Source organism: Hippichthys cyanospilos, chromosome 10 (assembly GCF_059441005.1).
Source record: "Hippichthys cyanospilos isolate Australia breed blue-spotted pipefish chromosome 10, RoL_Hcya_1.0, whole genome shotgun sequence".
In the NCBI taxonomy this organism is placed as follows: domain Eukaryota; kingdom Metazoa; phylum Chordata; class Actinopteri; order Syngnathiformes; family Syngnathidae; genus Hippichthys; species Hippichthys cyanospilos.
The window spans coordinates 3,501,753-3,514,354 of record NC_142378.1 but is presented as its reverse complement, the minus strand read 5'-3'; the positions used below and the strand labels follow the sequence as shown (position 1 = coordinate 3,514,354).

Here is a 12,602-nt window from a genome sequence, read left to right as displayed (position 1 = left end):
TGGGGGCTATCAACACACACACACACACATACACACACATGCGCTCGTAGCTGGCTGCATCAGATACAGTGGGCCGTAATTGGACACCGGCCACAGACATGATGAAGGATGACAAAGTGTCTGCCGTCTCTCTGAAGTCGGATTGTCTTTACAGACGTCTTACTTACCCGTAACCGTGGAAGTCCTGGATGATATTTTGGACCTGCGGTGAGGTCATGGGCTGATGGATCAAAGTTGAGCTCCCGCTAAGCGACGGCTGAGTGTGATTGGTTTTGGGGTCCCAGGTGCTTGGGGAGACCGCCTTCTTGCGGCGAGGAAGGGTTCCGTGAATGGAGACGTGCTGGTAGGAGGACGCGGGGAACTCGGAACCGTTGCATCCTGGAATGACACTAAAGAAAAGAAAAAATGAGTTTAGCTGCAGTTATCGAATATTTTCTTTAGCTAGCTTACTGAAAGTTCGATTGAATAATCAGGTATTTGGTTAAAAATGAAAAATAGAACAACTATGAATAGACAAGGCAAGACAGATTTCTAATTGACATGACAAAACACAGTAGCAATTTTTGCTATCTAAAACAGTGCATCTGAATAAGCTTGCTTTGTTAAAAAGTGATCAGTAGGAACGGCAACTGTGTGACTTGAGTCATTTAAACTGCCAGGCTATTGCACAGTCAGTGAAAAGTCATCCAATTGCACTTTTCAGCAAATATGTCGCAGTTGCTAGCTACTAGCGCTGCTAGCAAATAACGCTGCTCACTACTGCTAGCCCCGCTAGCTTCTAACATTTTTGATGTGGCGATTTGGCTCATCTGACCCACCTTGGTCTAGAGCTGAGTAGGTCCATGGAGGAGGCAATGGAGGTTTGCATCTTTCTTGAGGGGCTGGAAGCGCTAAGGGCAGGAACGTGAATGTGCGAAGTGCCGCCTAGGCTGTGATGCGAGTGGAGCGACCTGGGAAGGCTAGCAAAACGCCCCTCGGCCATCATCTTCCACTCTGCAAAAAAAATGTCGTCAAATTATCCATTTCATTGTTCCATCACTCACCTATTGTGTGTATATATACATATATATATATTTTTTTTTTTTTGTTTTTGTTTATTTTTTATTTTTTTATTTTATTTTATTTATTTTATTTTATTTATTTTTTATGTGTTTTGCTTAAAGAGGGTCTAAAAATGGAGGGTGAATTAAGAACGAAGTCATTAATGAATTAAGTGCTAAATTAATTTTTAGATCCTAAAATTACCAGTTACTTTAGGTTATCCGATGCTTGCGTAATTGATTACTTTAGGTAGTTCAGTAAATTCCGAAGTACATTAAGTAATCGATTACTTTAGTACCTCTAGTTACAGCCATTTTTAGACAAAAAAAAAATAGAAAAGATGTACCTTAAATAAATACCTGGGCCTGAATGTCTGGGCTCTCAAAAACATAAACATGGATTTGAATGAGGTAACAACAAAATCTTACGAACAAAATCGATCCAAATATGAACCTGTGATTGTAGGAAAAGGGAAAACAGAAGCGTCGTGCGCTCATTCCGCTTGACATCATCCATCTGACACTCATCCGATATGAAACACACGCGTCCACGGCGAACAAATGCGACATGTGGAGAATGAGTCCAACAGGTGTGGGCGCAGCCCTCCTTATGCTCACACCCCGTTCGGCATTGTCACCGACATAAAGCGCGCATGCCCCTCGGCCCGATCGTTCCTCTCATAGCATGACAGGCATTTCTTTCTAACCTTGTGTCCGCAAAGGCGAGCTCGAGGGATTTCAGTGTTTATTAGATGTTAATCGGAAAGTACAATATTCTTTAAGGAAAACTGCGGAGACAAAAGACTTCAATTTTATTTAAAGGAGAAGGTGAGACAAAAGTTCTTCAGTTTAAGTCGTTCTGAGAATGAAGTCCTGTCTGACTTTAAAGGGATAGTGTGTAAGATTTAGGCCTTTTTCATTACGGACAGCAGGGGGTGCTGCAAGTGCTGCATTTATCATTGTCCGTAGCTATAACAAACATGGCCGCCTCTGGGAAGTGCCATCCTTTAAGTATTTTTAAAACATACTGTTGGTCTTTAAGAACACATTCGTTTGCAAGTTTTTCAAATTTACAATCATTTAATGTATTCCTTTTTAATGAAAATCTCACGCACTGTCCCTTTAAAGTGCGAACTCTGAGAACAAAGTCAAAATTCTGACTTTAAAGTCAGTATTTGTCCAATCTTTTGATCTTTGCATAAAAACACGTTTTGCATAACAGGAAAAGCATTGAAAGAATACACTAGGGAGCTGAAATTTCACCCGGATGGTGACGTGTCAAATTTCAACATGGCATGACTGCTTAGATCTCACACTGAAAGAAAATGACCCTAAAATGGTCAAAATATTGCAAAAGGGTTAAAAAAACAAAGTCTTGCGATTAATTTCCTGCATGTAAAATGATCTAACGTAATTAATTACGTTCCTAATTAATTTTGTCGTGGAGATTTTTTCGCCAAAAAATTAAATAAATTTTATAAAATAAAAAAATGGAGTTAAATGTCAATTATTTTGATTAGATTTCAAATAATTTCCTCTTTTTTTCTTCAAAGCCTCTTCAAGTTTATGCAAACGGGAAAGAGAGCAGCAGGGGTTGCGCGAGCGCCCCCCATTGAGACCATGACGCCGATTAAAATGCAAACGCAGGTTTAGAATCCACCACAGCTGACCACTCGCGGCCTTTTCAGCAAGACAACTAAAGTTGATTCTCCACAAAAAAAAAAAAAAACAACTTAAAACCAATTCAGCTCCAGCTGAGGCCCGCTGGGTCCGAGTGGGGATTCCTGCGAGGGGGACAAGAGGAACCATTATGAGACCCCCCGGGGATGCTCAGCTGCGTGTGTATGTGTCTGACCATCTGCTCGACAATCATCAATTCTTTTGGGAAGAAAGGATCTCTATCAATCAATGCTTACGCAGATGCTGGCCTCTCAAGACCAGACAGACTCGGAGACATTTTTTTTTTTTCTCTTTAGGGTTTGAAAGTTGAGCCCGAGTGTGATGATATTTACCCACCGTTTAGTTGATTTCATTCAACTGACTTTGCCCAATCCTTCTTAACGCCACGAGGAAACAGTACTTTTCTTTTCAATTTAAGGGCAAATGAATTGGAACATGAGGCAAGGTGGGGCTACAAGGTGTTATAGTGACTCTTTTGCAAGTGTAGAAGGCCTTTTTTTTTGTTTTTTACTTGATTGATGAATATCAAATGGAGAAAAATCATCGGAGTGGGTATGGCAGTGGTTCACCAATGGGATTACGAGTATCACTGGGACTACGTGAAGGCACTTCAGGGGCTCCATAATATTTTAAGTGTTTCTGCAGGTATCAGAAAACCTCATTATATTATCTGAACGGAACAGGAGATTTTTGTTTTCAAATTAAGAGCAAATGCATTGGAACGTGAAGCAACTAAACTGTGACACTCTTTTGCGGAATGTATGCCTTTTGTTGTTGTTTTTTTTTGTTTTTGTTTTACGGTTGATGTGGCTGGTGAACGCCGGTCGTCGCGCCTCGTTAGTGGTCGCTTTTCCCATGGAATAAAGTAGGAGAGAATAGGGAGAGATGTCATGCTATTGCAACACTGTTAATAATTAACAATTATAATTTTTATGGTAAAATACCGGCAAATTGGTTGCCAGAATAACTCTTAAATTACGGGAACACATTTTCTTTACGGTAAAAGAAATGCATAGATACTGTTGATTTTACAATGACAAAATGTACTGAGTAAAATCAACAGTAAAAATGTATTTTTTTTCTGTAAAATCACGGGTGTCAAACATACAGCCCGCTTTAATCTAGCTTGCACGATGATTTTCGTATGAAAATCAGCAAAATGGTAAAACGTACCAAAATACAAATCTTGCAAAGAAAACACGATAACTATATTGTTTGTTCATGTTCCAATTAATTTGCTCTTAAGTTGAAAAGATTTTTTTTTTTTTTTTTTTAATGTACTGTTCCTGTCACAACATTAACTCATTCAATGCCAAACATGTATTTACATGTATTTTTTTTTTTTTTTAGCCTTCAGACATTCAATCCCATGTATTTTCATATTTTTCCTTTTAAAAATCCGTTTTGCAGTAGCAGCTTCTTTCACATAACGACGAATGCAACCTTTGACAGCACGCTAACGCTGATAAACATCTATTAAAGTTTTGGACTGGGGGGGGGGGCATACAGTTCACTCAGCAATGGGTGGGAAACAAAACCACATTAACAGGAAGAGGAAATGGCCGCGTAAACATTTAGACAGCAGGCAACTCATTAAAAAGGATTACTTGCAATAAAGCCATATCTCAGGCGTTATTAGAAATCTCGCTCAGTGCTCTCACGACTCCAAAATAAGCAGCAGCGAAGAGGCTCATAATTAATACTCCGAAATTGCGCTTTCGTAATACGGGGATGTTCGGACCGCCGCGGGAGCTCCAACGGATTTATCGGGGGAATATAAAGAGAGAATGAAATGTTTTTCGCGCGTCGAAAGGAAGTGAATCTCGAGCTCGTAAATGCTGTCAACAAACGCGAGGAAAGACGAAGACAAACAAGAACATGCTTGGGAATAGGGGGTTTCCTCCGCTCGGCTAAAAGTGTCTTCCTGCTTTGGCGTGGACGCAAAACATTTGCGCACGCACGCACGAGGGCATTAGTCAAACCACCCCTGGCCTGAAATGAACAATGGGAACAAATGTCACATGACTGCGCCTCAGAACAAGTCTTTGTTTGGAGAGAGAAGAGGTGTCCTACTGCGCTCTTCACTACGTGGGCCCACTACTGTGTGTGTGTGTGTGTTCCTAATGGCTATACTTGTGAGAACCGCTTTGTGTCTTCTACCGACTTTGTGAGGACGTTTTGAAACGTTTAGGATGCTTCTCATTTGTTAAGACCTCGTTTCGAGGGTCAAGACTCGCTTTTACAGTTTGGGTTTTGAATTGGTTGAGGTTAGGGTTAAGGGTTAGGGTTTGGAGATATGGTGTGATGGTTAACCCCTGGGTGTCCGGGGATTTTTCACTAGCCTGGCCCCGACTTGCAAGTTTGTCAAATTTACAATCATTGAATTGATTCCTTTTTAATGAAAATCTCACACACTGCCCCTTTAAAGTGGGAATTCTGACTTTAAAGTGAAAAATATGATAAAGTGAGAATTCTGACTTTAACCATTGTGCAGTATTTGTCCAATTTTTTTGATCTTTACATAAAAACACATTTTACATCAAAGTAAAAGCATTGAAAGAATACACTAGGGAGCTGAAATTTCACCCGGATGGTGACGTCAAATATAAATATTTACTTACTTTCATACCCTCAAAATGTTCAGTGGCATCAGCCCTATCCATACATATAGAATTTTATAGTATAATATAATTTTGGGAGGGTGGGTGGGTGGCCCCCTTTATGTACAAAAATTGTAAGAATGTAATAACAGCAAAGTCAAAGTCAAGTTTGTTGTCAATTTCTTCACATGTGCTTAACATACCAAGGTAACTACGTTGTGTATTTGTATATTTAGGATTGAAATAGGAATATTTATGATGTCATAATCAGAGTATTATGACTTTTGAAGAGTTTTGCATCATGGAAGTCCAGGCTAAGCCGATCATGGAAGTCATTGGAAGGCTTGCAAACGTCAATTGGCCTGCGAGTGCCACCCAGTTGTTTTGGAGTTTCAACACATACATTTGTACTGCACACCCTTCCCGGGTTTCCATTGAAAGGATTCATGCAAAAATCGTGTTTTTAATATGTCCAAATTGGTAATATTTCCATTTTTGAATGGCAGTAAATGAGTCGGACATGGGCTAAATATGAGACCTATAGTGTGTCCCTCTTGACCTCCTGTTTGCAATCATTTAGAAGGGACGGCAGCGTGGCATATCGAAAGTCGTCATGTTTTGACAATCTGTGCAATATTTTAGCCTCCTACTGTTTTTGGTATGCTTTTCCTTCGATATCACACATCAAAAACACCAAAAAGTCCAAGTTGGGTCCAAATTTCCCCCAGTGGTTAATGATATTGTTTGGGGCTAGGGAATGCATTATGGCAGTCAATGAATGTCCTCACAAGTATAGCCGCACAAATGTGTGTGTGCGTCCTTGGTTTTTACCAGCATGGTGGGGAGCAATTCTGAGTTTTACCCACTTTGCGGGGACCTTTTGCACTTGTGAGGACGGTTTTGATTGACCCCAAGGTTCAGACTTGTTTTTGAGGATCAAGACTTGTTTTTAGTGTATACTGTTGATTAGAAATGGATTTTGGTTGAGGTTCCTGAGACAACGTTTTGTGGTGGGAAATGCATAAAGTCCCCACTATGATAGAAAAAAACCCTGGTGCATATGTGTGTGTGTGTGTGTGTGTGGTATATTCATGTGGCTCTATTAGAGCCCACAGCAGTAGCTGCCATTTAACATACACCCACACACACACTGGTGCGCCTATGTAGTGAATAGCGCAGCAGAACTAGGACCAAGTGCTGGCTAAAAAAAAAAAAAAAACGAAGTTTTGTTGATCGCCAAATAATTAGAAAATCCCACTAAAATGAAGCATTGTCCATCCTGTCAGCCACAAATAATCTTAAATATTCTCATGGTTAGTTTGGCTACATTAGCATCGCTGAGTGCTTTGGATTGATGTGGTAAGCCAAACCCGAGTGTGCTTAGCAAAGTTAACATTCATCGGATCGACAATTCTCACGCGCTCTCCCGTTTTCACGTCTTCCTCCTGGACAACCGCAACAGGAGCCAATCAGGTTATCCCAATCATAATGACAGCCAATCGCTGTCCATTTCCCCTTTGTTTTTCAATACACAACAACTCGAGCACAATAAACCTGATGCATGAAAACAGATCTCACAAGTATGATATCGTTTGGACACAATTAGATCCATGACCTCATCGCTATTCATCCTTCGCGCAGACACTGGAAACAAACGTGTCATTCAGTCCGAATTCAGGCGACGGGGAAATCAGAATTTCAGTCTTCCTTCAAGCAAACCAATACCGTCTTTGTCCATATGGTGCCGCTATAATCAACAAAAACTCAAGTTTTTAAGCGTTGCTTTAAATGACTTTTGTTGATAAATCCGAATCTTACTGATTAAAGATACTATAAAAACGAACTATAAAAAGTATGTAAATGTCATATTTTAAAATGAGACCTTGAACACAACCTCATCCGGTCTTTTGGCACTTTTTTTTGTCATTTTCAGTCAGAAGATCTATATTTGGATTCTGATTTATTCAGAATTAATTGATATTTATTTTTTTATCATCTACAAATCATTTAGATACCTTTTTTTTCATTTCCAATTTCATATAGATTTATTTATTTTATTATCATAATTATTTTGGCCTATTTTCAGACATATTATGGACCTCACCTGCTGTTATGCATTTATTTTTGTGAATTCCCTGCCGTTAATTTGAATACGTCATATTTTAATAAAACTATAAATATTAAATCCAGTTTAAAAAAATATGATCAGCATGATCGTTCGTTGCAAGCGCCTCCAAAAATACTTTTAAAAATAGTTCCATGAAGTTAAATCCATGCATATGTTTTGGGCGTCTCAAAATTGCATTTTTTTTCCTATGTGTTGTTGGCTCGATGAAATATGAAATATTTCCCTCATCCCTCTGCAAACAGAAGCAAACACACACGTCCATCTCCATCAACATCTCGCGGGTGGCTTTTCGAAAAACCTCTTCTCAAAACTGAGAGGTCAAAGTGCTCTTCACTCATCCTGTCCCAAAAGTAAACAGCGAAGCTTTCATCATCTCAAATGAAAATGTCCTCATATTGACATTTTGTGTCTCAGAAAAAAAAAAAAAAAAGTCTTGGCACGTGCAACATCGAAGAGTAAAGCCAGCATTTACAAACTAAGAAAAAAAAAAACAAATAAAGATCGAGTATTTTGCTAATTATTTCCTGCTGCCGTTTTAAACCACAAGGTAACACCCAGCGCCTTGGGATGTCCACTTTAAACCGCCCACAACTTCCACAGTAAAACTCGCTTGAAAAATTTAAAAAAAGTTTGCAAGTGTTGCGATAAAAAGCGAAGGTTAGAACTCCTGTCGATGACGTCATCTCCCCAAGCAGTGAGCGTTTTTTAAAGCTCCTAATTCCTACGCATGCTAACAGTTGATGCACATGCATCTTACCTGTTTTCGGCAGCGCTTTCCTTCTGAAACTGGACTCGTATCCTTCTTAAAATTCTTCTTCTGTGGAAAATTGCAGGCGCATCGCTTGTTTGAATGAGCGACTCGCGGAGCGCCGCAAACTCTCACAAGCAGCAACAAGCAAGTAAACTGTGCCCTCCTCTTTCCCCTCTGGGAAGAAGTGATTTGTGAGCACCCCCCCCCCCCCCCCCCCCCGACCCCCCCCCCCCCCCTCGTCGACTGTGCGGGAGGAGCTTTCTTTTTTAGCCAACTAGCAACACCTCCTGCCCCCCAGCACTCGACAAAACTTCCGCGTGCATCCAAAAAACTCGTCTCAGAGCTGTGCGATACATGAGATGTCCGTATCGATCGATACCAATAAAAAAAAAAAAAATACCAGTGGCGGTATCGCAGATACCAAATAATTTTAGCTTCATGTACTAATAGGATCATGTCTTTTTTTCCCTGAAATTAAACTGAACCATGTTACCATATTGTTTTCCTCCTGGTTTATATTATCAATAATATAATATAATATAATATAATATAATATAATATAATATAATAAAGTTCTACAACTAGAGTGGCGCAATACATGGCATTTTTAATCCTTTGATAACTAATAAATACTGGTGCCGGTATTATCAATAATATAATATAATATAATATAATATAATATAATAAAGTTCTACAAATAGAGTGGCACGATACATGGCATTTTTAATAAATACTGTTGCCGGTATTGTCAATTCTGATACCAAATATTTTTGGGTCCCTACAATATATTTTAGGTCATTTGTGCTGTTAAGACCAATATTATTAGAGTTGCACAATTAGCATGAATCACAAAACAAAAAACAATAAAATCTTGCAAAATAGAATGAAAACACAATTAGGCACACCTGGTTTTGATCGATACCAAAATCTCAAGTATCGCAAAGCACTATTGCACATGCTCCAAAAAGTACTGAGAGATAAATGATAAATAAATATAAAGTATAAATACCATCTCACTAGTATTGATATAATATCAACTTTGTGTGGATACTAGGGCTCCAATATCGATACGAGATCGTATTTGTATCGGTATTTGGATCGATTTTCACCGTTGCGTGCACGGCTTCATATTTCATTGCTAGGGCCAGTTTGCAGGGGACAACCTCAGCTCCACCAAGATTTGGGTTCTTCGCGAAGATTTCACACGTGACCTCGTGTCGCCGTGTGCAGGCTAAGCATGAAAAAAAAAAAGAAACACAAGCGTTTGGACTTGTTTGAGCAACTCGGGTCACACTCCAGGAAGTGGAAGCACTTGACTCAGTGTTGACTAAGCTTTATTAGTCATCGCAAAGATGTTCAAATTGGAAGGGTGATTTATATTTGACAGGATGAAAGCAATGAAGCCGTTTCAAGCCGGTTCACCGTTATTGCGTTATAAAGTGCAAGGTCGGTAAAAGTAGGTCAACGTGAATGTGTGTGTGGGTGTGTACAGGGCAAAACTCGCTCCCGCTTTTGTCCTCCGATTCCTTTGTTTTGTCTAACGTTGATGATAGCATGTCAACGTGTTAGTTAGCGTGTTTAGGTGTGTGCGTGTGTATGTACAGTATATGTATAGATATATGTATGTACATACAGTGTATGTACGTAGATGTACATATGTATAATATGTGTATATATGCACAAAATATGTATAAGCATATGATTTTGCTGGAATTCTGAGAATTCTGACCTGAAAGTGAAAATTCCCGAGTTACAATTTTCACTTTAAAGTCCAAATTCTGAGTTGTTCGCAGTTATAGGTTTATTCTGAGAATTTATTCTCCGAATTCTCACATTTGTTATCCATATAAACCTTTAAAAGTCAGGACTTTTAAAATGACGTTGGAATAAAATCAGAACTTTCGCTCGAATTTGAGAATCCAGAGGTGATTCTCATTATTGCCACTTTTAAAGTCAAATTCTGAGTGTCATATTTCTATGAATAAAGGCAGAATTCTTACTTTGAAGTCAGAATTACGATTGTTATTTTGCCTGTCTACATGTGTTGCTACACCATTTGTATTCAATTAGCTATTGCTTATTGGGTTATAATGTCACCATGCAGAATCCAATTGCCATCATGTGAGTCTACAGTCTATTTCGGAACGTTTCCTACATGTGATTTCATACAGGCGTGCTATAAAATAGTTCGCATTTTTGTGTGCGGGAGTGTGGTACTTCCAGGAATCCTTCACGTGAGTCAGGTTGTGCTCACCCCCACCACTCCCAAACTAGCATGCTTGAATTTTGCAATAACATACCTTCATGACACCTTGTGTTTATGTTCTCTCACACTCATTTATTGGAAGGGAATATTGTCATATATTTTTTATGAGTCGCTGTCGTCTGTTGCTTTTACGCGTCATATGAGATTAATATTTAAGAGTATTCAAGCTAAGACTAAGCTTCTCAGTGACGCCATGTCAAAACTGCAAGTTGTCAACATCTTTTCCCAGGGTTTAGTTTCTGAGTCTAATTTTCTTAATTGTGTTTACGGTGTATTTTTGCCCTCTGTGTTTTTTTGTTTTTAATTCTTTCAATCCCAAAGACATATTTTTGCTTTTTTTTATTTTAAAGTTCAGACATTAAATCCCAAGTACCTTTTTTTAAAACATATTTAAAGTGTCTGAAAGAGTGTCTGAAAATGGCTGGGAATGAACTAAGAACAAAGGTAATTAATTACTTTAGGTACTTAAGTCTACTCTAGTAGAGTAATTGATTACTTTAGTCCTTATTACCCAAAGGAATTGACTACTTTAGCACTTTATTATGTAAGTATTTTTTTAGGTACTTTTAGCACCAAAGGTAATTAAGTACTTGTTACCTACCAGAATCAATTACTTAATTATGTACCATAATTGAGTACTTTAGGTACTTTAATTTACTTTAGTAAAGAAATTGATTACTTTAGTCCTTATTACCTCAACTAATTGACTACTTTAGCACTTTATTATGTAATTGATTACTTTAGGCCAAAAGTAATGAGTACTTAGGCAGCTAAAGTAAATAATTACTTTTGTACTTTCTTTTTCAATTCTTGAGCCAAACACTTGGCAGCCTAAACATATTTTAAAAACTAATGTAAAAATATGACTTTGGGATTGATTGAATTAATTATTGAATATATGGTAATGAATGTAATGCAGTAGGACTGTATACAATTTCCGTACGAATTTCTTTTTTTTTTCGCTATAGCACTACACATGTAGTTTATAGTGATTAATCCTCAGCCAGTCCTCCTTGTTGAACTCACTCCCCATGTCCCACAGACAGGGTTGTCCTCCTCCGCCTTGCGTTGCCTTTCGAACAGATTGTATGAACACCCTTATGTTATCCCTGCGTTTTCTATCAGAAACATGTGATGTGTAAACAACACAATTTTTGGACACTCCTCATTCCTTTTGCTTGGCAGCCTCAGGACAAATTGCTCAAAATCGTGTCAACGTCCAGAGATTCGGTATTTGGTGCACTAATATATATATATATATATATATATATATATATATATATATATATATATATATATATATATATATATATATATATATATATATATATATATATATATATATATCTAAAACCTCAAAACAGAAGTCTGTGTGTTCTGGCTCATAATATCTCCGGGTTGTGTAATTCCCGGACTGGATCTACTCTGTTTTGACAGATGGTAGATTACAGGAGAATGTTGATGACATTGTCTGTGCTACTAATACAAAGTGTCTGAGAAAATATTTATGGTGCATACAGAACACGTTATGAGGTATTACACAGATATCACGTTGACAAGTTAATCCCCGGTGTAGAGGAAATTTTCTTTGTGTTTTTTTTTTTTTTTTTCCGCAAGATTAAGTAATGGTTTCTGTTAGGAAATTGGGAACGCATGCTTAAATTACCATTTAACGAATTCAATCCCAATGGACATTTTTTCACGTTTTATTTTAGAGTTCAGACATTCAATTCCAGGTATTTATTACTTTAGATATTTAGGTAATTGATTACTTTGAGTGCAAAAATGACTAAAGTAATTGATTACTTTAGGAACTTAGGAATTACAGTGATCAATTACTTTGTGTACTGAAGTACTAAAGTAATTGATCAATTACTTTAACATAAGGAATTGATTACTTCAATACTTTATTACCTTCAGTAAATGATTACTTCTGTACTTATACTTTACTACCAGCAATCAATTACTTTAAGGGGTCAAATAATTGATTACTTTAGGTATTTGATTAATTTATCCTATAAGGTAACTGATTACTGCAATATTTAATTCTTTATTTATTTTTTTTACAATTTTGACTTAAAAGGAAGAAATATAACAAGATAAATATAAAAGTACTGTAAACCTGCATTAGAAAATC

At 37.8% G+C, this 12,602-nt stretch overlaps 2 protein-coding genes across 3 annotated transcripts in view; one reads left to right on the top strand and one right to left on the bottom strand.

The window, feature by feature from the left end:
* The window catches only part of hps3 (HPS3 biogenesis of lysosomal organelles complex 2 subunit 1), a 60,915-nt gene that overhangs the window by 26,042 nt on the left and 22,271 nt on the right, over window positions 1-12,602 (top strand). The gene's annotated exons all lie outside the window — the stretch shown is intronic.
* The window catches only part of bcar3 (BCAR3 adaptor protein, NSP family member), a 52,821-nt gene that overhangs the window by 31,558 nt on the left and 8,661 nt on the right, over window positions 1-12,602 (bottom strand). The window contains exons 1-3 of one of the 2 annotated variants that reach the window (XM_088425188.1): window positions 8,206-8,353; window positions 819-993; window positions 168-389 (exon numbers count right to left, since the gene is read on the bottom strand). In XM_088425188.1, coding sequence (XP_088281314.1) covers window positions 168-389; window positions 819-985 — 389 coding nt within the window. In that variant the 5' untranslated portion in view covers window positions 986-993; window positions 8,206-8,353. Of the gene's footprint in view, window positions 1-167; window positions 390-818; window positions 994-8,205; window positions 8,354-12,602 lie in introns of those variants that run through there. The other variant, XM_088425187.1, reaches the window with a different exon arrangement.